This window comes from Diorhabda sublineata, chromosome 5 (assembly GCF_026230105.1).
Source record: "Diorhabda sublineata isolate icDioSubl1.1 chromosome 5, icDioSubl1.1, whole genome shotgun sequence".
Classification (NCBI taxonomy): Eukaryota; Metazoa; Arthropoda; class Insecta; order Coleoptera; family Chrysomelidae; genus Diorhabda; species Diorhabda sublineata.
This window is the reverse complement of record NC_079478.1, coordinates 36,297,988-36,321,003: the sequence shown is the minus strand read 5'-3', so window position 1 is coordinate 36,321,003 and position 23,016 is coordinate 36,297,988. Positions and strand designations below refer to the sequence as shown.

The following is a 23,016-nucleotide window of genomic DNA, read 5'->3' as shown; positions in this document are numbered from 1 at the left end:
CGAAAAAATTTCATCAACTATAAAAAGATAAATAAAAAAAATTATTTGAATTATCTAAATTCGTACGTCACATATCTTTCGGGATACACTGTATATTAAATTTCGCTATTTCTTCTTCTTTTTGGTTATTGTATATATCGAAACTACCAAATATTTATTAAAGTTTTTTATCAATAAAGTTCAGATCATTTACCCATGTTATTGTTAGGTAAGTTGTTTGTCTATTAGCTTCTTCTTCTTTTTTTAATGATATAATTTTTATGATGAAGTTGAATTGACGATGTTATTTAGTTGTATTTTTAATGGAATTTTCTTTATTGTTTTTTAATTTCTCTTATTTCCTAAACGTGTTTGTGAGGTTAGAACAAAGAGTTGTGTTTGAGAATTAGTCTAAAAATTAATAAGATAGAATTGACATGATTAGAGTTTTATAAGAGATGGTGAAGATGAAAAAGAAGAAAAAATAACAATATGAAGTATACCAGGTATACCTAAAAGTTCTGTGACGGAATTATAAGTTTAAAATGAATGGCAAAAAAGTTTATTGTCGTAAATAAAACTTTGAACATTTAGATCACCCCTAAAAGTATTGGTATCAAGTTTCACTCAGAAAATGATACGGTGTGTAGCAATTTTCTTGCAAAAATCAATCGATGTGTTAAAAATATTTATTAAAGGTTATGTTAAACAGTTTTTATGGAAAATAATTAAAAATTTTATTAGTATTTAACAATTCATAAAAAAGTGACTCTTGTACAAACTACAGTTACGTTTTTATGTTCACACAATGGACACTCGAACAATGTATCGGCAGCTTGGTTCCCCTACAACACGAAATACGAGATACAAAAGTCGCTATAAATAATAACACCCTGTACCTTCAAACAAACGTAACAAAAAACATGTGTACAACCCATGTGGTGTGGTATAATGGGGTTTTCCCCACAATGGGCACATTTACTTTGCGTGGTCATCCGTCGGTTCGGTACACTAGTAAAAACTTTTTTAACGTGAAAAGGATTCAAATTCCTAAAGGTTCTCTTTAATTTATGAAAGTTTATCAAAGGAGTAATATAAACCAAAATATCCTGAAATTAAAATCAATCACTATTCCGTTTCACCAAAAACCACATTTTCCTTACAATGAAACCGTTCCAAAGGAGTTCTCTAGCTAAATATTTCGAATCGTAACGCCTCTGAGCGTTGTCGCTCGAATAAATTTGTTTCAAACCAAGAAATCTCTCGATGAGTAGGGGTTTAACCCCGTTTCTTAAAAACACCGAAAGGTTAATGAAATCTAGTAGTTTCATAACCATGTATAATTTAAATAATATATTATTCATCCCATGGGAAGGTCTCAATAGTTCGAATTTATTTTTAACGTAAGTTAAACAGTGCCCCAACAAATACATAACTCGCTGAACGCTGCTCATGTTATCATACTTAATAGAAAGTAATTGTTGACCAAAAGTAGCACCATGTTTCACAACCGAATTATTCAATAGCATCAATTTTAAAATCAACTGGATTTCAGATTCGTACAAAGCAGTTAGACCAGGCTAAAAAATTACACAACACAAATTGTAATAACATCTTAATATTTTAAATAACCTACCGGTAAACTTTTAGTAGAGTCTAAAAATATCTGATACAAAGCGTTATATATTTCCTTATCCAAATAAATTGCATTCATTTGGGTAACGCGAAGTAAATTATTCTCCATCGTGAATTATATTTACCAAAACATTTATTAGTTTTAATAACCTACAAATTAGAAATGTCAAAATTGGATCATTTGAACTACTCCACGAGTGTTCATTTAACGAATGGGCATGATATCATTTAAAATACGTCGATTAGAATATAAAGTAAAGGATTTTAAATGTAAATGTAGTTTTCGCGAGTACGAAAAATTATTTAATAACAAATTACGTTGTTTTAATTTGAGTATAAAGGTTATTTATTTTTCCATAAAGTGTTGATTGATTATCTATTCGAATAGAGGATCATAAGACAAAAAAAGAAGAATGTTTTGATGAATTGTTTTATGATTTGTTTGGCATAGATAAAAATTAATTACTTAATTCAGAAGGCTTATTACAATAAAAGGTGTAAAGCATTTTGGATTTGATAAAAATTAACTAAGTTAATTCGGAATAATAGTATAATTTTGTGATTTATTACAAGAATCAAGGTTATTTATATTTCTAAATCGTAATGGTTGAAGATACTTTTTGATTAGAGTCGAATTTAAGAAAAAAGAAGAATATTATATAAAACGTCAAACATTAATCGATTTGGGACAATTAGAGATGTCGGAAATACAAAAAATACTATCGATATTTATTAAAATATCAATAGCATCGATGTCTCGAGTAAAAAGTATCGATATATCGGTTAAATTAAAAAAATAATAAATGTTTTAAAATACTGACGGATTTTATTCAGCTTAGCTCAATAATATCGATAGTATTTTAGGTAAAAATGTAAATTATTTGAATGTACAAAGATTTACCTTGAAAGTGCACGAATATATAAAGAAATTTCAACGTTTTTGTTACAATTTATGGATACTGGAAACTTTCTATCGATTTTTCGATACAACACATCAATATAATCGAGTTATTGAGTTGAATCATCGATACTTTTTCAGTAAGTTTAGGAACAACACAAAATGAACGCGGATATGACGTTGACATAACATAACCTTAAAAGTACACGTATATAAAGAAATTTTTGATTTATTTGTAATCCCTAAATTTGAAAAACAGATCCAGACGAATTTTTTTAACATAGATGAACAAATCGGGGTTTACATGATGAATTTTTGAACTAATCGAGCTTAGACTTGACGAAACATTCGATAAAAAAACTTTGTCGCGTTTTACTATACAGGTGGCAGTTGAAAAATTTTATTTTGGGAAACTAGGTACACAAAAATAATTGGCGGTGGTGAAAACAACATATATTTTCAAATTTCGAATAAACAATATCAAATATAGGAAAATTGGAGGTTTCAATATGAAAAATAAGAACGATTACAAACAAATTCAATCGTCGTCATCGGAATCAATTAAATTTACGTGTCCGATATCTTCGTTCGTTATCAATTCGACGATGGCGCGTAAAACCCTCAAATTATCATCATCATCATTATCGTCGTCGCCGCTCCAATCGACTACACCGGGATGAGTAATTTTAAACTCCAAAAACCGATTCAATCTGCACCTTAAATCGGTGACAACTTCCCGCGTCGATCTGTCGCTGGCGAACCGCAAATGCTCGGCGATAGTTAAACAAAACTGATTATCCGGCGCGGCGGCGCCGCCGTACCGATCCCCGAAAAAGATCAACGGCAGCGGATACACCATCGTAGCGTCGAAAATATATTCCTTGGTCGTCTTCATTTTGAGGTAGAAGACGAGCAACGGCGACGGGAAAAACTTGACGTTCTCCAACGTAGATTTCATATGCAGGTGATACGTCGATTCCCCGTCCATCGAGGAAAAACATTTCACCCTCCCGTGTTTGGTCTGCTTCACCACGGCCACGTTCGGATACAGACCCGCGCTAACCACCCCCTTCACCAAACTAAAATTTTTCGAATTGACGTTATTCACCAAATTCCTCGGGCTCAGATCGAACGCGAATTCCAAATCGAAGAGGAACCTCATAAAATCGCGTTTCATCTTTTTCAATAGATCCAACGTGTTCGCGCTCAAAAAATATTCCCGACAAAACGACGTCGGATCCGGCGTCGATTCGTACGCCTCCAGAACCGTACTGAGCACTAGGTGATCGCTGAGCGAATCGGCCGCTAGATGTCGTCGTTTAGCGTCCGCTTCTTTTTCTTTGCCGAGAGGAATTTGAAAAGCGTCTTTGAAATCCAACGACACCGCTATGGATAAAACCGGATCCAAACAACTGAATATAGCGCCGAATAGGACCATTTTACCGATTTGGGGCGCTATTGGTAATCTGGCTAAATGGTAACCTAGCGGCGTTAAATTTTCGTTTTCGTCCAAAGCGTTCAATCTCATCAACAGATTTAGGGCTAGATCCAGCGATTCCGCGCTGGGGGGGTTCATTAAAGTTGGGAAAAAATCGTTTATTTTACCGAGCTGCAATATTTTCGCTTGCAATATCGTACCGTCTAATCTAATACGTAAAATTTCCGGTTTTTGGTAACGTTCCAATAAATTTTTTCTACCTTTCGTATATAAATGGTAGCAAACGCCCGGTTTCACTCGTCCGGCGCGTCCTTTGCGCTGTTCCGAATTCGCTAAACTCACCCAATTAGATTTCAAAGTTTGAGTGTTCGTACTTGTATCGAAATCCGTCATTTTTATTTTCCCGCAATCTATAACGTAAATAACGTCGTTTATAGTAATGGAAGTTTCCGCTATATTAGTGGAAATGATAATTTTCCTTTTCCCCTCCGGAGCCGGCTGGAAAATTTGCTTCTGGTCGACGGTAGGCATCTGGGAATGTAGCGGTACAACTAAATACTTCCCGGCGGGAAATAGCGACGAATTTTTAATTTTTTTATTCAAATCCGATATTTCCGCGAAACCGGTGACGAAAATTAGCACGGCCCCCGTATCTTTACAGCTGCGGCAAATGTACGACAACAATTCGAATATCAAGTCCAAATTCAAATGTTCGCTTTCGCTATTTTTGAGTTGTTCGCACACCCACGGATCGTATTTTCTTTCCGACGACAAAACCCGCACGTACGGTAAAATAAAATCCCGAAATTCGGTGTCCGCGTCCCGCCGATATTTATTTTTGTCTTTCGGAAACTTGAAATTGGTCAACTGCAACACGTCTTCCAAATAGAACTCCTCCACGGGATACGTGAACCCCGGTATAACGATTCGAGGGCAGTTATTGTAGTACCTGGAAAACGATTCGGAATTCAAAGTGGCGCTCATCAGAATGATCCGCAGATCCCGTCGTTTTTTTATCACTTCCTTTAACAGAGCGATCAAAAAATCGGAGGCGACCGCGCGTTCGTGGATCTCGTCGAGGATTAGATGGGAAACTGTGGAAAGCGATGGGTCGCTTTCCATTTGTTTGAGTACCACGCCCGTCGTGCAGAAACATATGGAAGCTTGGTCTCGTGGTAATTTTTTTTCTAACCGTATTTGGTAACCTACGCTTTGTCCTAGGGGTTCACTTCTCTCTTCAGCCACCCTCTCCGCTACTGATACGGCGCTTATACGTCTAGGTTGGGTGCAGATAATACGACAAAGCGAACCCTTCGTATTACTTATGTAATCGTCTAGTATATATTGCGCTACTTGGGTGGTTTTACCACAACCGGTTTCTCCGCTAACTAAAATAACTTGATTGTCGTTAATTAACTTCAATAAATCGTCTTTTTTAGTATAAATCGGAAGTTTGACCCTCTTTTCTTTCAGTATAATAAACTGCGGTTCATCAAGTTTCATTAATTGTTCGTTGAGAAGTTTAACATCTAATTCCGGATTCCGTATGATTTGACTACTAGAATTACATAATTTTTCAATTATACTTCCGTTTATATTGGATAAAAACTTACGTTTAAAATAGGAATCTTCAACGTGATCATACGATTGCCCGTCTGGTATAAATAACACTTTTTCTTCTGTACTACAAATTAATTGTTGGATCTGTCGTTTTTTAAAATCTGATATATAAACAGAACCTAGTGGTTTAAACGTATTTCTTTCTTTTTCTCTCCTCATTTTATTACGTCTTGCATGCCACAAACCGATTTCTTTACCTCGTAGTCCGGGAGGGTGTTGAAACCTTTTCCATTTTTCTTGTGGATTTTTCTCTTCTTTCCACCTTCGTGATGAAGTCGATGCTTCATTATTTGTACTTGACCGATATCTTTTATAACGTGATGACATGACTAACAATTTTTTTTAATAAATACACCGATTCAACAATATTACAAAATACCTTGCTTACAATAATATTTAAATTGGCAACAATGAGGATACATTTGAACTACTTATCATATTTTCGATCTACTATAATATTCTAACCATTTATCTATTTTAAAAAGAAATATCAATTTAATTTCATATTTATAATGTATAATATAATCTATTGATTAATATAATTACCAAAATTGTCAATCTTCTTAAATAGATCGAAATATCAAAATTCTATGGAATCGCTTCAAGAAAACGTTCTTGGTACGTGCACCTAACCGTTATACAAACGATTCTGTTTTGTGTTCCAACCGACTTTTTCGTTTCCAGAATGGTCTTTTCGATGTTTGTTTGATGGCAAGTGCAGATACAGAAACAGTGCATGGAGATTGCGCAAAAAAATATCGTTTAAACGCTTCTAATAATTGTTCTACAAACTGTTCCAAACCAGCAGGCTGGAACAAGCCTTCGAATTTTAAAATTGACATAAATGACACTAATGACAGTTCAATATTCATTTCAAGATGTCTAATAAAAGTTCTATTGATGCAAGACAAGAATTAGCAGAATTAGTAAAAAGGAAAGCTGAAATAGGGGTAAATTAGTGCTTCGGTTTTCTCAAAGTGAAATTCTACAAACATAAAATTTTCAGGAAACTCTTGCTAATTTAGAAAAACAGATATATGCTTTCGAAGGTTCGTATTTAGAAGATACTCAATTATATGGAAATATAATACGCGGTTGGGATAGATATCTTTCAAGCAATAAAACGACAAATTCCAAAGCTGATAAACGTAATAGGAAGTTTAAGGAAGCGGAACGTTTATTTTCAAAATCGTCTATAACTTCAATGGCTGTACGTATAATTTATAATATTATATGAAGTTATTTATTTGCAGCCTCATTTTAGGCCGTTAGTGGAATCGTGGATCAAAATTCCGATAAAAGTAAGAATTCTTATGAAGTAGAAAGTAATAATCCTTATGCATACAGTAGTAATTGATGTTAAGCAATAGATCTTTTCATTTAAGTAGTTTTAGAATATTTTGTGTTATAAGAAATTGTCCAATTATATTTTTTTTATTAAATTTATGAAATTTATTCGTTTTTTAGTTGCACCTTGCACAAAAATGTTATTTTTATTTCAGTAAGCATGTTTTTACTAAGCTTTCTAAGTATTTCCGTCGAGTTTGCATATATGTAAACATATATTTAGTACATAGTCAAAATTTGCATGAAAATGATCAAATTTGGGATAAATACTTATAAAATATATGTATTTATGTGTAAAATGTAGTAATTAGATTTATATTTACTCTCTTAAGGCTACTAGACTGAAATTTTCCATTAGAACAGTCAGTGTAGTGTGAGGTTATGTCAAACATTACGTTTTGGTACCTTTGATGCTGTTTATCTATACCGAATTCATTATGGTAGATTTTCCGTAGTTTATTCTTTATATAACCAATAATTATCAATGTTGGAACGCTTTTACAAAAAGAGGAATGTTTTAAATGAGTATTGTTGCTAATACTGCTATCAAACGCTACCTTTTCTTGAACTGTCTCTAAATCTATGTTTATACTACATTTTCATGTATATAATGACAGTTTTCAGCAACTTTATTCACTTGGCAGTTGTACCAAATAATGCACATGAAATTCCCCGTATAAACGTCAAGGTTGGAATGCTTTTACAAAGGGAATATTTTGAAGAGGTACAGTTGCTAGTATCACTATCAAACACTTTCATTCCTCAAACTTTTCAAAATTCCTCTTCAATAATATGAAACCGCGCATAATTTATGTTCATACTAAGTTTACAAATGAATAATGAGTTTTAACTATACAATTGTACCAAATGATGAGAAGAAGAACCCCCATATTCCCCCAATCCAAGTTACTATATAAAAACAACATTTCCAAGCATGTGCTTTTTACATTTGTACTGCTTCATGTACAGATAATTTGAAAAAGCGAGAGTTGAAATATTTTTCGAATAACTAGTTACAAAAAATTTGATTCACCTTGTCAACGAGATATAACTTATTTATATTTCTCTAGTGGACAGACAAAGCGAAACAGATTCTCTAACAAATGAAGATTCCAGTGATACCAACATGGCGATGATTACCAATCACGTAGATTCGGGGATAAAAACCGCTGGTAAACAATCTACTTTCTCTTCAAATGGCGCCCAGAATGGTTTAGACAGAGGTAGTCCCTTACCTGACGTCGTGGCAAAGCAAAAAAATTTCATAGCTAATGCCAAGAAAAATAATAATAAGAAAGCTCGACATAGATAACATAATGGAAAACCGAACGTCGGAATGGAATGAAAAATAAAGAAAAATACGTTGTAGTTTTTATTTAAACACATTCCAAATATAGATTGATATTTATTTATTATTTCGCTTATAGTTTATAATAAATTATTGCAACAAAAATACAAACCTGGATGAGAATCCTTAGCAAAACCCATAACTAACTTAACCATATGTCTAAATTAATTTCTGAATTATTAAAAACTTTGAATGAAAAGTGTGTTCATTCAAACTAAAATTTGTTTTTGTTTATTTCCTAATTAATACAATTGTTAATAATTCTGACATGTGTCATTAGTTTATGTTAAACTCGATGGTCTTTTACCATAAGATTATACATCCATTATAACCCTAGCTCTACGAATTACAAAAGAAGTTTATCTAACCACTGAAATATTTCAATAAACAGCAGTAAATTTAAAAAAAGTCTGATATAGCATGTTTATAGTGAATATAACTGGTATTCATATAAAAAGGGATAATTACTTTTAATTTATCTATGTAAAATGACAGTTCTTACTAGACTGGATATCTACGAAAATTGTTTATCTATGACAAAAAGTAGAAGTTAGTAGAAATTAGTTGGAAATGATAATTTGCAATAAAAACACAATAAATTTTTTATTAAGATTTTTCTTTGATAATATATAAAAAATATAGATTTTAAATAAAATGTATTATATATTTTCTACACTGGAAAAAAAGTTAAAAAATATGAGATAATTTCATGTAAAATAGAATATTCAGTCTCATCACTGACGAATTTTCAAGTTTTATTGATTTAACGATTCGAAAAACCTCGATTCTGAAAAAAAAAATTTTTTGTACTCGTTTTATGGACTTTTCGTAGATCTGGCAACGGTACAAAAACTTACGTTGTATAATTGTTGGAGCATTTTTTTCTTTACAAAATTGTAGAATGACATAAAAGGACACTGTGATTAGTAAAACCGCTATGGTAGACCCAATAAAAATAAATTCATCGTGTCTTCTATAATTACAACAATTAACACTCCAAAAAGTCCATGTGGTATTCATCTAAAGAAAATAAATAGTTCTCTCCCTTGTTTAACAAAATAGTTCGGATGAATGAAAAAGTAGTTATTCAAGTTATTCAAATAAAAAACGTTTGCATCAAATTTAGTTGAGTTTATACGCTGAGGTCGTTTATAGTACACATAGTAATCAATTATTAATAAAAGGGATAAAGAAAGTTGAAATTATGTATTACTCACCACATCTACTATGTCCATACATACACCAATTTTGTCATTCACGTCACTAACACTTCTAAAATAGTGGTCCAATTGAACATAATATTTCATACATACAGAACAAAGATCATCTGTCGTTTTATTAACACAATTTATAAAATTATTGAAATATTCCCCAAATTCGTCTGCTATAGTCATATTACCATTTTTCTTATCATAACATTCTAAAAAATTTTTTTTTACAAATTTATTACACCGGAAAAAATATACCTACCTTCACATTTAGCATTATTCCACAAATTCACATTATTTTGATACAACAATGAGACAATTTGTAACCTATCGAAATTGATGTACTTTTCTAAACAAGAAGTACCATTATCAAATACCTATAACAATTACAACCCTATTCACAATTCAAATTAACAAATTTCGTACATTACAAACCTCGGACAAATTTTTATAACTATTCTGTACATCTAAATACTCATTATGACATTTTTCACACATTCTAATAGGCCTCGAATGCCTTATTGCACATAAATTAAATTGAGCAGAAGAATTTGCAAATTTCTCTTTAAGGGGCGTACAAGATGAGTTAGATGGAATTATCTCCGTTTTGAAAGTGAAACTAAAAACTCGATCATATCAATAATAATTATATATTCATCTAAATCCTCACCTTTCTGCTTTGATTAACCATAATGAACAAACAATTATAAACAATCCATACATTTTTAATAAAAACGCATATCTACTTTATCGTTAGCAATTATATACTTTTAACACGATGTAAACAATCTTTAAATTATAAACAAGTGTATTTATATCTTTATTTACGAGTTTTAGACAAAATTCTAGTAAAAAAATATCAAATTTGAGTTATTTGGATCTGGTACGTAAATATTTTGAAGGGATGATATTTGACATTTGACAATAAAAGCCTCGTTATATTTCTATTCAATATCTGAACGTACACCGATGTACACTAAAACGTACTTTTCCACAGAACTAGTGCGACCTTGAAGTAATTACGAAAATTTTGTCAGAAATTATTATAAAGTCATTTATTATATTTGCAATATATTTTGATGTATTACGTGGCGCATTTCTTGTTGTCTCATACCCAACATAGTAGTGAGAATTTGATGACAGGTGACAGAGATTAACAACGTGCACAAAATGGACCTAAAGAACGCTTCTGTTTTATTTTATTTATCTAAAATAAATTATATTCTTATAATAAAAGTCCATAACTATTATTATCTGAAAATACGACATATTATATGATCCTTGAATTGAATAATTCCATTCGTTTTATATATGAATTGTTGTTTGGAATAACTTCATATCGCACTGTTATTTGACAGTTGACGTTACTGAATGTAGTAAAGTTCATAGAAAAATTATTTTCGTTTTTTGTGCTATATGATACATTTGAACTAATCAATTACATCTGTACTTGTTTATATTTTGTGGTGTAAGTTTGAAGGTTAGAAAGTAGATATGGATAATACAGAAGACGCGCTTATTTTACAGAAAAAGTTATATTTTTTATTAGAACAGCTTCAGAATATGGCGAGAGACCTTCCGCCGTAAGTAAACTAATCAGTAACATGTCTAGATTGATGTATCACGTAAAAAATTTTAGTAAATACCAAATGAGGTTACCTTACGAACTTCTATCAAGTTTAGCAAATTGTTTACTAAACGAAACTATATTCGAAATAGTGAAAGGTCTTTTAGAAATCCAACATGTCACCGAACAACATTTATATCAACAGAGATTGCAGTTTATAAATCAGAAAAAAAGTAACTATCAACTAAATGAAGTGTTGTGGTTTTATTTAAATGAATTTTTGTAGTACAAGAGCAAGAAATTCTTAAACAATACGAAAACGACACTGATAAAAAAATTCAGGAGCTGCAAAAGTTTATGTTACAACAGAAGGAAGAATTGAAAGCGTTCGATATGAATTTAGTGTTGCAATTGGATCAGAAAGTTGCGGATCAGCAGGAGATACTTGAGAAAGCTGGTGTACCCGGTTTTTACGTTACGAAACACCCGTTAGAAATTAAAGTACAAATGCATTTACTTGATTTTTTGCTGAGGCTTAGCAGAATGACTATTCCTATCTAAGTTAAAAATTATATAGCTTTCATCATTGTTCTGTATTAAAATGATCGTTACTGTGAAATTAATTTTATTTCCTATATCTTGAAACGATAAAAAATTGAAAAAATGTTACCAGAAATAGATGATAAACAGATGAAATCATATAAATTTCCTCTTTGTCATATTATATTCACATAAGAAACTATTTGTTCGAAAATTTTCGGTAGTGAAAATATCAAATGACAACTATTCTAACCTCACTAATTCATATAGTGACAGGGCTCAAAAGATCGTGTATAGAATACCCTGGAACTGTTCTGATAATCATCGATTTCGAACCGCTCTTAGAAGAAAAGTTTGTTGATTGTTATTGATTCAGTGTACACTCGTATAGTATGAATTACCGTTAATTTCAAAATAAAAACTTACTTATAACGAACTTAGAAACAATTTTTTTTTGGAGGTTATGCGCAAATAGATTATAAAGAATACAATTAAATCATTTAAGGAAACAGTTAATCTACTTCAAAATGGCGGTCGGTAAACAACTGATTTTCTCATGTTAGTTTTTCTTGATTTTTCCGGTAGTGGGAGTTGCTTTTTTTTTCATGGTGTTAAAAGTGTCCCATAGATACTTTTTAGATTCGTTTTAATGAAACTAATATAGATGAAGCTGAGTATTTTTGGAGTTTTTTAGTTAGCAATCGAGCAATTCACAAAATTTAGAAAAACAATTGTAAAAAAAGTAAAATTAAGTATCAGAACTCACCACATAAATGTGCTAAAAGTGATGTTAGGTGTCAAAACTTACCACTTAACTGTACCAAAATTGAGGTTAACTATTTAAACTTACCATATTTTGAGTGAAAACTGAGGTTAGGTATCAAAACTTAACACATAATTGGGCAAAAAAACTGCAAGGTTCTTCAATTGACTTTAATTATACTCTAGATATAAACGTACAACAAAAAGTGAAGTTAGGTAAATATATAATCGCTTCACAACGTTTTATCCCACAGATAAATCGTCACCAAATCTTGTGTGACGCTGCAACTAGACACCAAATAAAACTTTCCTCTTCTTCTTTCTTTATTAAAGCTCAAAATAAATTAAAAAAAATAATAATAACAAAATATACGTCGCCACCACTACCATTAGGCAGTTAACAATAAATATAAATGTCTTCTAATCACATTTAAAAAACTGAAATATTCAACTCGCATTTTGTACAAGTCTCGTAGGACAGATGATGAAGTGACGTTTCGACTTTTTTTGAACACAAAATAGACACTGAAGATTGAATATATGTCGATACAAAGAAAAATTGAAAAAAACTTGAGTTTTGGATACGTCAAACAATAACAGATTCCGAATTAGTCGAAATTATTGGAAACAACACTCAAAATAGCACTATGTGATCCTTCGAGCCGGGTATTAATCTATAAAACGCTCAAATTTGGTACTTAAAAACATGAAAGGGTCAAAATTTCAGGAAAAATCATTTGAAATTGCACCATTTGGTCCTTCTAGCCGGGTATTAGTATATAAAAACATTCAAATTTCGTACAAATCTTATAGAATGAAGAATAAGATGACTAAATAGACACCGAAGATAAACATAATCGATAAAATATGTATCGAAACCAAGAAAACGTGCAAAAGTTGATGTTACTCAAATTTTTACTTAGTAAAAACATAAAAGCGCCAAAATTTTTGGAATAAACACTCGAAATTGCACCATTTGGCCCTTCGAGCCGGGTATTAATCTATAAAACGCTCAAAGGACCAAACTACGTAACTGTTAGTGTTGATTCGATGGTGTTTTGTTGTACCAAATGCGAGTTATAATATTCACACAAAAAAAAGGTAATTTTTCATCACGAGTATTGGCACAAATACTCTAAAAATAAGTAGACTAAACACTAGAAAAACATTTATTTTTAGTGAGTCTTCTTTGGAGTTGTTTCGGTCCCGTACGAGGAACCCTTGTCGATTTCCGACATCCCGATGGTTTTGTTCAACAACAGGAAGACTGCAATAACAATACCGAATCAACAAAACAAAAAATTATTTCCACTAAAACAAAAAAAAAATACTTACACGTAGCTATAATACCGACTCCCACAGAAAAATATAATATCTCCCCGCTAAACAGCAATTTAACGAGATAATAAGATATGGGCACTAAAGTGACTATCTGCCAAACGATGAGGTTCACTATCGACTCTATTCTCGGTGATAATTCGAAAGGTTCCATTCGTGGTACGCCGGATGCGGTAAAAAAATCACCAGTCTTGAGAAAACTCTCCCTCATTTTATCCTACAACGACAATTAATTGCAGTTTCCGCCAAAAGCAACGCCCCAATCTTACTTTTCGTATAAACATATCCCTCAACCAAGTTTCCTGTTCTTGCGGATCGTTGGGTAGATTTTCCAGCGGTGTCCTTTCGAAATAAATGTGCGCCGACACAGATTTACCCAACAGCATGTTGGTGATCGTCGGTTTGATCGGATCGTCTTCATTGAAGGCTAATTCGCAGTTGTAGATCGCGGGAACTTTTCCTTTCATCGCCGGCAAACTAGCGATGAAACCCTTAGTGCGGGGCAGCAGATGGTGTTTGAGTTGGGGCAGATTGTTTTTAATGGCAAATTCGATGGAAGCCTCATGTTTTTTCGTCGTAAATCTAGTACCTTCCGGGAAAAGAAGCAACTGGAACATAGAAATAGAGATTCGATTGGTATTTGAAGAGGAAAACCTCCACAGTTTGTACTAACACTTTTCTTCGTGTATAATAGTGATATAATATAAATAACAGATGAAAGGTTAATGTAATCATATTTTTATTGATTCATCTTATCGATTTTATCTATTAATTTATTAAACATAATAACCTGGGATTAATAAGCGAGTTGAATAAACAAGAGATAACTACGAGTGTATAAATTAGTAGTAATCACAAAATAATTATGTAAATTTTATATTTTTTATATTATTTTATACGTACTTTTAGATTAATCATACGATATTTCACGAAATTTTACGTGAAATTATTAAAAATATCAAATTTTACCTATCTAACTCATAAAATATGAATTTAATTTTGACAGCGTTGAAATATTGGTATCATAGAATACGCATTAAAAGTTGACATATAGAACCGTTCCGACAATCATAGAATTCGAATTCGAACAGTTATATAGCGTACTGTTCTTATAAGTTCGAAGTATTCTCTGGTATGTAGTGTATCATAGAACACGCATTAAAAGTTGACATATGACAAATATATTCCAACAATAATAGATTTATAGTGGATTACTTTGAAATTCAGTATGGAATGAATTACGAATTTTTTATTCAAATTTAAAATTATTTGTTAGATTAGGTGATTAAGTGAGGTTAAGTGATGAGAACATGATAAATTGTGGAAAATAAAATTTGAAATTCAGTTGTTATTACCAGGACTATAAGATATGTAATCAGTATTGGCTGTGGGTAAATCGTAATTATGCACGAAAAAAATAAAAATAAACGAGGAGCTTATGAATTAAGTAGTCGACCTTCACAATATTAAACTATTGTTCGTTAAACAATTTTTTAATTAAGCAAATACAAAATTTCGAATTTATTTCATACTTATTATGTAAATGATAATAAAAAATACTTTAGCATAAATGTTTTCATTCATTTATGAGTTATAAGTATGTAAATAATGGATATTCAAATTTAAAATTGAAAACAAAAACCTTTTATATGATAAATGGGAGGTATTGTTGGAGATGTAGTTAACCTAACCTCAAAATCGATATTTTTAAATAAAATTATTAATATATAATTGAAATTAGTTAGTTACTTCCAAGAAAAAAAAATGAGATTAGATAAAGACTCAAAATGATAAGATATCGAACGAAATACAGTTTAAAATGTTTTTTTTTGTTACAAAAATTAAACACTCATGTTTTTATCAAATCTACAATACATTCTTAAGTTTGAAATAGAAATTTTTCCACTGAACATCAAAAACGATTCGTTATTACGAGAAAAATGTGTAAATATTGGTAATTCTAATTTTTATTTGAACTATATTCGTATCGAACCCTATTTTCAAAAGAATATTTCTGTCTATACGACATTAAATTTGGTTTGAACAATTTTTAAAAATAGAACTTCAAAATCATACTCATATGCATAGAATCTATTTTGGAAAAATTGATTCGTCATGCATTACATCATGTTTTGTTCAAACCAAACCAATGATTATTAATTATTACGAGGATCGTTTAAAATTATGATGAATTCAGTACTAATACGAATTAATATTCAAAATACTGCGTTTGGCAAGTATCCCAACGTTAAATCCATAACTGGAAGAGTTCCTAAAACGTTTCCTTTCGAATTATTTCCATTGATTTTATAATGGCCTTGTTAATATCAAAATTGGTAACAAAACGTCGCGATTCTTTCAAGTCATTTTCGAAATTTGGAAAAAAAAGGAGTTGTTGGTGTTGAAGACTTTCGAGGAACCATAACTGTCGAATCAATGACCTTTAGGCCATTTTTCAAGTTTATTTTTCCATTTATCGTTCCAGCGCCCTTATTACATGTTTAAACAAACATTTTGATCGAATTTTCTCAGATTTTCATATTTTTTTGAAGTTAAATAAGATCGCTGGTTCTTAATTGATTAATTTCCACTTTTAAACTAATCGTATCACTTATAAACACTTTCGAAGTCACTATGTTATCACTATAGAGAGATTTTGACATTTCACGAGCTGTTTTGACACTTTTTTCCACTTCAAGTTGTTGTGGAGAGATAAAAGGACTTTTGAACAGCCTTTTTCTGCTTATCGTTTCACAAACATTCCAGAGCCCTTAAGAATTGTTTGAACAAACATTTTCATTTGTTTTAGAAGTTAAATAACATTTCTAGTTCTCGACTGATTCATTTCCACTTTTAAATCACTTTAAAACAATTTCAAAATCACCAGGTTATCACTATAGACGTATTTTGACATTTCACATGCTGTTTTGACACTTTTTTCGACTTTAACCAAAATTTGAGCGTTATTAAGTTGTTTGAAATCCATTTTTCATATATACACTGCAAACACCATCACACTAAAGCCATTATAAGAAAAGTATTTCACTGTGTTTTTAGATCACCCCTCGTAAATTAAAACTTCGAATTTGGTATAAATGAACAAAAAAAACGATTTTTAATTATATTTTTTGTTGTTTGAATTGATTTAAATTACAAATAAATAAAATGGAAAAATATTTAGAATTCGTACTCACCCACATTGGATCTGGATGCTCGGACAATTCGGTAATTTGTTTATTAATTATTTCTTTATCTTTATCGAAATTCCTTTCCAAAAATACAAATTCGGAGCATTTCCAAGCCCAACCTAACACGGGGATGTACTGTATCACTTTCTTGGCATAAGCTTTACAATTCTAAAAATAAACACCTAATAGGGTGGAATTACATCAAAATACCAACTCACCCCTAATAAATGTAATTTATCCGTAATCATCCACCCTATTAACCAATCTACTTCGTAAGTGTGATTCATTATACAATAAGCATGTTCTTTACCAAAGTATTTATCGAATACTTTTTTATCAGTGTATACGTATATTTTCGACTGTGACCACCAATCTCCGAGACAAACTAATTCTGAAATGAATTAATTAAATTTAATCCAAATTATTTAGAAAGACTTACGTGAGTATATCGTGTAGCACAAATACCAATTTATTTTACGATATAACCATTTGTTAAAAGGCCTAAGACACAAATAGAGTATACACTGTACTAAATTCACTATTATTCCCGACGTGAAAAACGTTATTGCTAAACATAGATGTATCAATCTCGATCGTTTTAAAACTTTCAAATCCATGTTGCGTCTAATACGTATCCACTCGGAATGATTATTTCAACTGCCTCATATATTATCTAGTTCTTGTTATCAAACTAAACGTAATCACTCAAGCTAATAACAAATTGAACTTTATCGCTTTTTATAAAGAAAACTTAAACAAAGCGTCGTTTTAAATGTTTCTAGCTATTACAACGATCACTGATTCACTTCTGTTAAATTAAAATACTTCTGCATTATTACAATGACTAGTATTTGTAAATAATATTAATAATTCAATTACGTCATAAAAATTTGATTTTTTTTTAAACTCTAATCATTGATCCTTCCATTTAAAAACCAAATATGTGTAATACGACTTGAAGCACTAGAGACAACTGACATTTCGGGTTCTACTTCTGAGGTTATCGAACAACAAGGTTGATAGAGAATAGGTCGCCCGATAAGGTGGATGCTAGAGAGGGAAAGGCGAAACAGTTACGTCACTTGTTTAAAACTATCAGAAAACAATCAATTTTTACAATTGATTTGTACCATTGCTGTGGTTATCTTTATAGCAAAAGAAATCGACAAAAACCTTGTAATTTCTATGTTCTGCCTTTCGAAAAAAAATGACGTCACGCGTAGATTTGTCACGTTACCGGTCAACCTGTCTACTACTAATCTTGATCAAATAACGGTTATTATAACGATAGCCCTTTACAGTAACGATTACGTATAAAGATGGTTGCCTATATTTAGTACAATTTATCTATAATACGAGGGAACATCAAAATATTGTTATTTCAATTCAATATACTACTTATAAAATCGTTTTTTTGGCAAATAAACTTTTGATTTTGTGTTTAATTTTTTTTATATTCATTTTATACATATTTAACGAGTATTTGTTATTGTAGGAATATTCTTTTTGATACGAATAATAATATTTCTTCACGAGAAACATTTCTTAATTATAAAAAATGGTTATTTGAAAGATTGAATGGATAATTAATTAAATTTTACACAGATTTGTAAGAAGAATAGATGTTTTTCACATATCATTTTAGGTCTAACCCACTTTGACGATGATTATTTAACACGGAGAAAGTCTTTAAACAAACACATAGGCGTTGCACATAATTTTATGTTTTATTTTCAACGTGTACACGTAAAATTATGCGTTTTAATATAAAAAATTGATGCGCGCTACTGCATTTCAAACCACATCAATATAAAGTGAGTTTATTCAACCAATGCAGACCACCCTTGGTACGTAGTGGGAAAAACGAGAGTAGGTGAAGTCGAAGTTGTAGAAATTGTGCAATTTTTCCAATTATATGGTATTTTTAAATCACTGTTCATCATTCATGGTTTGGTAGTTCATTCGTAAATACTTTATTGGAAAAAAAAATGTTTTACGCATCGATTATTTTAATTTTAACCGGTACTGCTACAGTTTTAAGCGCAGAAATTAAACAGGTAAAAATTTTTTCGAATAACACTAAAGTATTTCATTTCTATCGGTCATTTTTTTTATGTACTATATTGCTGGTTGCCTACTTTAAAGTTAAAATATTTTCTTTAGGTTTATCGTTACAACTTTTGGGCTATTTATAAATAAAAATAATTTTTTTGTTATTTAAAATCATGACTAAACATAAAACGAACTAAATAATACGAAGATAGCTGTCAAAAATTAGTTCGAGAAAATAGTTATTTTGGAACTTGTCGTAAGGGATAGTCCCACCTCTATATATATCTATAAATTTACTCGAGTTAAATTTTGGTTTTTTCGTATATGTTTCTTTATTAACAAAAAAATCAACTAATTTGTAGAATTTATATAGTAATTCATTAATTCAAGTAGTCAAAATGTCTACATTTCATAATATTACGAAATATAGGAATTTTATTACATAGTTTCCTATGTAACCCAAAATTTAAAACAAAAACTTCATTATCCTTGTTATTTTATCATCATTCATATCATTAAATATAATTGTTGTTCATTCTTCCGTAAAAAATGAAGGTAACGACTTCCTCAAAACCGAAAATTTTATCTATTTAAACTACCATATACCATTATATGTTATATTTACTCAATATTTATTTTATACATAAAATATAAAGTCAAGTAATTATTAGAATTGAAAAATTTAATTTGTTCTAGTCTAATTACACAAATAAATGCGAAATTCCTGCCTCGGCACCGAGGAAGGTCGAAGAATTTATAAACCAATGTCAAGATGAAATCAAATTAGCCATACTTTCAGGTATATTATTTTAACTATTCATCGAAATCATACTACTAATAATAATTAAATCTCATACAAATATTTTATAATATAAATCAAACAGGTACATAACATTACTCACATTAAAATATTTACACATTAACTTCCCCCTGTATATATTGTCTACACGATTATAACATTAGTGCTGCGCGCAACATACCCGATACCCAAACTGTCTATGTAATAGGTTTGTTCGAACTTGTTAATCTGGACCGTTTTTGGAAGCCTTTAAATGATATTTTTTGCGCAATCTCCGGCTTTACAGTACTTGCTATCGACCAAGTATATTAATAATAAATAATTTGACTCGTTAAATCTGATTAATTTTCGCTTGTTTTCGTGAAAATATTAAAAAAGATGTCAAAAATCTATACTCATTACTCTATATTTAAACTTTATCTATGGTTACATCATACCACAATATGGCGTCGCCTTCTAGATGTCATAACAGCTGTTTCTCTCTATAAATATTTTCAACGCATATTCAATTTGATGTTTTTTTCAAATAAACCAAGTGACTAAAACAATCATGAATACAAGTCTAATATTATTCGCCAATTTAAGTTTGTTAAATTGTGATTATAGAGGCACTAGAGATTTTAAATGTGAATGAGAATCATCATACTCGGGCTAAAAGGGCTGCTTTTAGCGACGACGAGAAAAGAATTGCGGGGGTAAGTTCAAATAATGTTTATTACGAAAAAACACGCTTCCATTGTTTCAAATGTCCTTTAGAAAACATTTAAAATTCAGTTATTTTTTGTTTCACGGATAGTTGAATAGTATTCGTGGTTTATTCTGTACAAGGTTACGACTTTTTCATGGTATATGGGTTTCATTGATTAGAAATTAAATTAACTAATGGGGTTTAATTATAGAAAGGCCGTGAGACATCCGCACCCAATTTCTGTATACATATTTTTTGTATTTCAGTGTTTACTACAATGCGTTTATAGGAAAATGAAAGCTGTGAGTAATTTTTGAGTTTTCGCACTATTAAAGACACTAATTTTAGTTTTAAGCACTGTAATTCATTTAATAATTACACTAATTCCTACAGGCAAATTAATTCACTTTTTATTGATGTAATTGAGTGAAATTTACATCGAAATTTTGTTATAATTTAAAAAATAAATATGAAACTAACCTTTTATACACATAATTACATAAAAAACTACGCGGAAATACTTTTTTTGCTGGATTAGACCATTTCAGGTTAATGAAAATGGATTCCCAACTACAGATGGGCTTGTTGCCTTATACACTAGTGGTATTGAACATAAAGAGTACGTCAGAGCTACCATAACATCTGTCAATATTTGTTTAAAAATGGCCGAAAAGAAATATTTAGTTTCACCTAATTCTTTAAATGGTTCGTACTTGTATTTTACATTGCTTACGCCGCGCGTGTTAAAAACGTATTTACTTCAAACTTGATTATAGAACGCGCTTTAAAGTAACGTCAAAAATCGAAGTAAATACATTGTTGCCACGTTGAGATATTGGGTATTTTATTCTGTGCCAAATACAAGTTTGGTAATATTTTTTTTAGAACCTGGTATAACGTGTGATATCGCTTACGATGTTTTTGATTGTGTTTCCGAGGAAATTGGAAAATACTGCGGACAGACACCGTAAAAAAATATTTAAAACTAAAATTAAAGAACTGTTTATGTAAATATTTTTTCAATAAAAAATTATTGTATTAATTTTATTTTATTTTCTCTACCTTAATATGGTTTCTTCTACTTCCCATGGTTTTCAAAATAATAAAACATTACGAGAATACCTCGTATTTTTAAATTAAAATGACAAAAAAAAAACTATAACTTACATATGAACATGCCTTGTGCATATACAAATAAAATAAATTATGTAGTGATGAAATAAATCCACAAATGTCACTACTTACTTAATTTCATTAACACCAGATGGCGCGATTCATATTCTTATATTGAAAATGTATTTGCTTTAGAAAGAAATAGCTTATGGTTTAATCTTGACATTAGATAAAGATAACTATAGTATAACTTTATATTTCGTTTAAATATTGAAACACGATCTAGTTTCAATATATCTATGGTTATTTATCGCGTTCAATTTCACTTTTACAGCGTTGCCTATGTGTTCTGTCAAAACGAATATATTAATTTTTTTAACTTCATCTTATAAATCTATCATTGTCTTAAATAAATTATTAAAAAATGGGGTAGATGAAATTATACTGAAAATATTGGAATATAAGTAATTCTGAAAAATTTTATCATAAATTAGATCGAAACGTAAAGATTTGGAGTTAACAAAACAATTACGTTAAAATGAGACCCAAAAATACAATTCATCATTAAAAAAGTTATCCAAGAGTTGAAAAATTGGGAAGAAAAGTTTATATATACATTTAATAAATATATAAAAGTCTTCAAAAACATTGAAAACTTTCGAGAGGGATATTTTTAGTACTTATTCAACATACCAATGATATTTAATATATTAGAAATTCGACTAAAAGTTAAATTTGGCAACATTGTTTCTATACGTCGAATATCAAGTTATAGAAATCTGTACAATAGTTGAATTTTATACGTATCGAGTTCATAACATCGACGAAAGATGGCGAAACACGTATATTTGAGTTTTAGGTATTAGGAACAGAATTATCGTCATGAATCGTTTGGTTTGTTTGAATTCACATTATTTAAAAATTATATATACCCATAACCTTGTCGACTTTTAATTATTTGCGTTAAAAATAACAAAAGAATAAGTAATGGTTTTATCAGATTTAAGTGAGGACACAAACTGCCACATTAATAATAAATCTTAATGAGTGATCAAATTCTTAATTGTTTTGACTTAAGTTTGTTCACGTTGATTGATAATGGAAGAATCGTGAGTAATTGATGGGAACATTTGTATACAGAGTCTCGCAAAGTTTTAATTGAAATAAACAAAAAATTGATTAATGTTTTATGTAAATGCAGCATAAATAATTTACATAATCTAATTTTCACGTAACCAACACCATTATTATATATAATTATTAATTACTATACGCTAATATGTCTTAGTTTTACGTTTCCTAAATTTCCTTATTAATTTCAAAGTCTGGCAACGCTGTTTATATATATCATCTTCTACTTCTACCATTCGCGCTTCACTAATTTCGAACGGTGACGTAATTGTTTCCTAAATAAATAATTATCAAAAAAATCTTTGAATTCTCCGTCAGCGTACAAAAATCTGATAAGTCGATATCATTGGATAAAGATCTGATGT

The 23,016-nt window shown here is 30.4% G+C and overlaps 7 protein-coding genes across 8 annotated transcripts; 3 read left to right on the top strand and 4 right to left on the bottom strand.

The window, feature by feature from the left end:
- Window positions 1-654: 654 nt before the first annotated feature.
- On the bottom strand, window positions 655-1,773 carry LOC130444067 (peroxisome biogenesis factor 2). Its single transcript, XM_056779043.1, has 4 exons — window positions 1,616-1,773; window positions 1,143-1,559; window positions 879-1,088; window positions 655-824 (listed from the first exon to the last, which is right to left on the bottom strand). The coding sequence occupies exons 1-4, from the start codon at window positions 1,721-1,723 to the stop codon at window positions 735-737; spliced, it is 825 nt and encodes a 274-aa protein (XP_056635021.1). The 5' UTR covers window positions 1,724-1,773; the 3' UTR covers window positions 655-734.
- Window positions 1,774-2,948: 1,175 nt separating this feature from the next.
- On the bottom strand, window positions 2,949-5,982 carry LOC130443908 (ATP-dependent DNA/RNA helicase DHX36-like). 2 transcript variants are annotated; one of them, XM_056778802.1, is made up of 2 exons: window positions 5,564-5,982; window positions 2,949-5,508 (listed from the first exon to the last, which is right to left on the bottom strand). In XM_056778802.1, exon 2 carries the CDS (start codon window positions 5,451-5,453, stop codon window positions 3,051-3,053), a length of 2,403 nt encoding a protein of 800 aa, XP_056634780.1. In that variant the 5' UTR covers window positions 5,454-5,508; window positions 5,564-5,982; the 3' UTR covers window positions 2,949-3,050. The 2 variants fall into 2 exon arrangements, with proteins under 2 accessions (XP_056634780.1, XP_056634779.1); XM_056778801.1 differs by having other exon boundaries at window positions 2,949-5,976.
- A 421-nt stretch (window positions 5,983-6,403) lies between these two features.
- LOC130444078 (chromatin modification-related protein MEAF6) lies at window positions 6,404-8,479 on the top strand. The gene is made up of 4 exons (XM_056779064.1): window positions 6,404-6,520; window positions 6,577-6,780; window positions 6,835-6,871; window positions 7,988-8,479. Exons 1-4 carry the CDS (start codon window positions 6,449-6,451, stop codon window positions 8,227-8,229), a joined length of 555 nt encoding a protein of 184 aa, XP_056635042.1. The 5' UTR covers window positions 6,404-6,448; the 3' UTR covers window positions 8,230-8,479.
- Window positions 8,480-8,857: 378 nt separating this feature from the next.
- Window positions 8,858-10,503, bottom strand: LOC130444742 (osteopetrosis-associated transmembrane protein 1). The gene is made up of 6 exons (XM_056780020.1): window positions 10,144-10,503; window positions 9,909-10,092; window positions 9,736-9,850; window positions 9,483-9,685; window positions 9,123-9,285; window positions 8,858-9,052 (listed from the first exon to the last, which is right to left on the bottom strand). The coding sequence occupies exons 1-6, from the start codon at window positions 10,194-10,196 to the stop codon at window positions 9,021-9,023; spliced, it is 750 nt and encodes a 249-aa protein (XP_056635998.1). The 5' UTR covers window positions 10,197-10,503; the 3' UTR covers window positions 8,858-9,020.
- Window positions 10,504-10,887: 384 nt separating this feature from the next.
- Window positions 10,888-11,676, top strand: LOC130444744 (gonadal protein gdl). Its single transcript, XM_056780023.1, has 3 exons — window positions 10,888-11,056; window positions 11,113-11,273; window positions 11,327-11,676. Exons 1-3 carry the CDS (start codon window positions 10,968-10,970, stop codon window positions 11,599-11,601), a joined length of 525 nt encoding a protein of 174 aa, XP_056636001.1. The 5' UTR covers window positions 10,888-10,967; the 3' UTR covers window positions 11,602-11,676.
- Window positions 11,677-12,499: 823 nt separating this feature from the next.
- On the bottom strand, window positions 12,500-17,880 carry LOC130444741 (1-acyl-sn-glycerol-3-phosphate acyltransferase delta-like). The gene is made up of 6 exons (XM_056780019.1): window positions 17,308-17,880; window positions 17,087-17,259; window positions 16,875-17,036; window positions 13,950-14,288; window positions 13,678-13,897; window positions 12,500-13,609 (listed from the first exon to the last, which is right to left on the bottom strand). The coding sequence occupies exons 1-6, from the start codon at window positions 17,483-17,485 to the stop codon at window positions 13,518-13,520; spliced, it is 1,164 nt and encodes a 387-aa protein (XP_056635997.1). The 5' UTR covers window positions 17,486-17,880; the 3' UTR covers window positions 12,500-13,517.
- Window positions 17,881-18,652: 772 nt separating this feature from the next.
- On the top strand, window positions 18,653-21,409 carry LOC130444743 (general odorant-binding protein 70). The gene is made up of 6 exons (XM_056780021.1): window positions 18,653-18,925; window positions 19,617-19,719; window positions 20,326-20,414; window positions 20,674-20,709; window positions 20,956-21,112; window positions 21,293-21,409. The coding sequence occupies exons 1-6, from the start codon at window positions 18,857-18,859 to the stop codon at window positions 21,376-21,378; spliced, it is 540 nt and encodes a 179-aa protein (XP_056635999.1). The 5' UTR covers window positions 18,653-18,856; the 3' UTR covers window positions 21,379-21,409.
- The last annotated feature ends 1,607 nt before the right edge of the window (window positions 21,410-23,016 follow it).

Excerpts from the sequence above, each read along its gene's own strand:
- LOC130444067 (XM_056779043.1), bottom strand. The coding sequence starts at position 1,723 with ATGGAGAATAATTTACTTCGCGTTACCCAAATGAATGCAATTTATTTG. Across the intron at positions 1,560-1,615 it reads ACTCTACTAAAAGTTTACCG|CCTGGTCTAACTGCTTTGTA; the intron begins GTAGGTTATTTA and ends GTAATTTTTTAG. Across the intron at positions 1,089-1,142 it reads TCCTTTGGAACGGTTTCATT|GATATTTTGGTTTATATTAC; the intron begins GTAAGGAAAATG and ends TTTTAATTTCAG.
- LOC130443908 (XM_056778801.1), bottom strand. The coding sequence starts at position 5,897 with ATGTCATCACGTTATAAAAGATATCGGTCAAGTACAAATAATGAAGCA.
- LOC130444078 (XM_056779064.1), top strand. The coding sequence starts at position 6,449 with ATGTCTAATAAAAGTTCTATTGATGCAAGACAAGAATTAGCAGAATTA. Across the intron at positions 6,781-6,834 it reads CGTCTATAACTTCAATGGCT|GCCGTTAGTGGAATCGTGGA; the intron begins GTACGTATAATT and ends GCCTCATTTTAG. Across the intron at positions 6,872-7,987 it reads GGATCAAAATTCCGATAAAA|TGGACAGACAAAGCGAAACA; the intron begins GTAAGAATTCTT and ends ATATTTCTCTAG.
- LOC130444742 (XM_056780020.1), bottom strand. The coding sequence starts at position 10,196 with ATGTATGGATTGTTTATAATTGTTTGTTCATTATGGTTAATCAAAGCA. Across the intron at positions 10,093-10,143 it reads TGGTTAATCAAAGCAGAAAG|TTTCACTTTCAAAACGGAGA; the intron begins GTGAGGATTTAG and ends TCGAGTTTTTAG. Across the intron at positions 9,851-9,908 it reads GTTATAAAAATTTGTCCGAG|GTATTTGATAATGGTACTTC; the intron begins GTTTGTAATGTA and ends TAATTGTTATAG.
- LOC130444744 (XM_056780023.1), top strand. The coding sequence starts at position 10,968 with ATGGATAATACAGAAGACGCGCTTATTTTACAGAAAAAGTTATATTTT. Across the intron at positions 11,057-11,112 it reads ATGGCGAGAGACCTTCCGCC|TAAATACCAAATGAGGTTAC; the intron begins GTAAGTAAACTA and ends AAAAAATTTTAG. Across the intron at positions 11,274-11,326 it reads GTTTATAAATCAGAAAAAAA|TACAAGAGCAAGAAATTCTT; the intron begins GTAACTATCAAC and ends GAATTTTTGTAG.
- LOC130444741 (XM_056780019.1), bottom strand. The coding sequence starts at position 17,485 with ATGGATTTGAAAGTTTTAAAACGATCGAGATTGATACATCTATGTTTA. Across the intron at positions 14,289-16,874 it reads AGCATCCAGATCCAATGTGG|TTGCTTCTTTTCCCGGAAGG; the intron begins GTGAGTACGAAT and ends TCTATGTTCCAG. Across the intron at positions 13,898-13,949 it reads GGGATATGTTTATACGAAAA|GATAAAATGAGGGAGAGTTT; the intron begins GTAAGATTGGGG and ends TTGTCGTTGTAG.
- LOC130444743 (XM_056780021.1), top strand. The coding sequence starts at position 18,857 with ATGTTTTACGCATCGATTATTTTAATTTTAACCGGTACTGCTACAGTT. Across the intron at positions 19,720-20,325 it reads CAAATTAGCCATACTTTCAG|AGGCACTAGAGATTTTAAAT; the intron begins GTATATTATTTT and ends TTGTGATTATAG. Across the intron at positions 20,415-20,673 it reads ACGAGAAAAGAATTGCGGGG|TGTTTACTACAATGCGTTTA; the intron begins GTAAGTTCAAAT and ends TTTGTATTTCAG.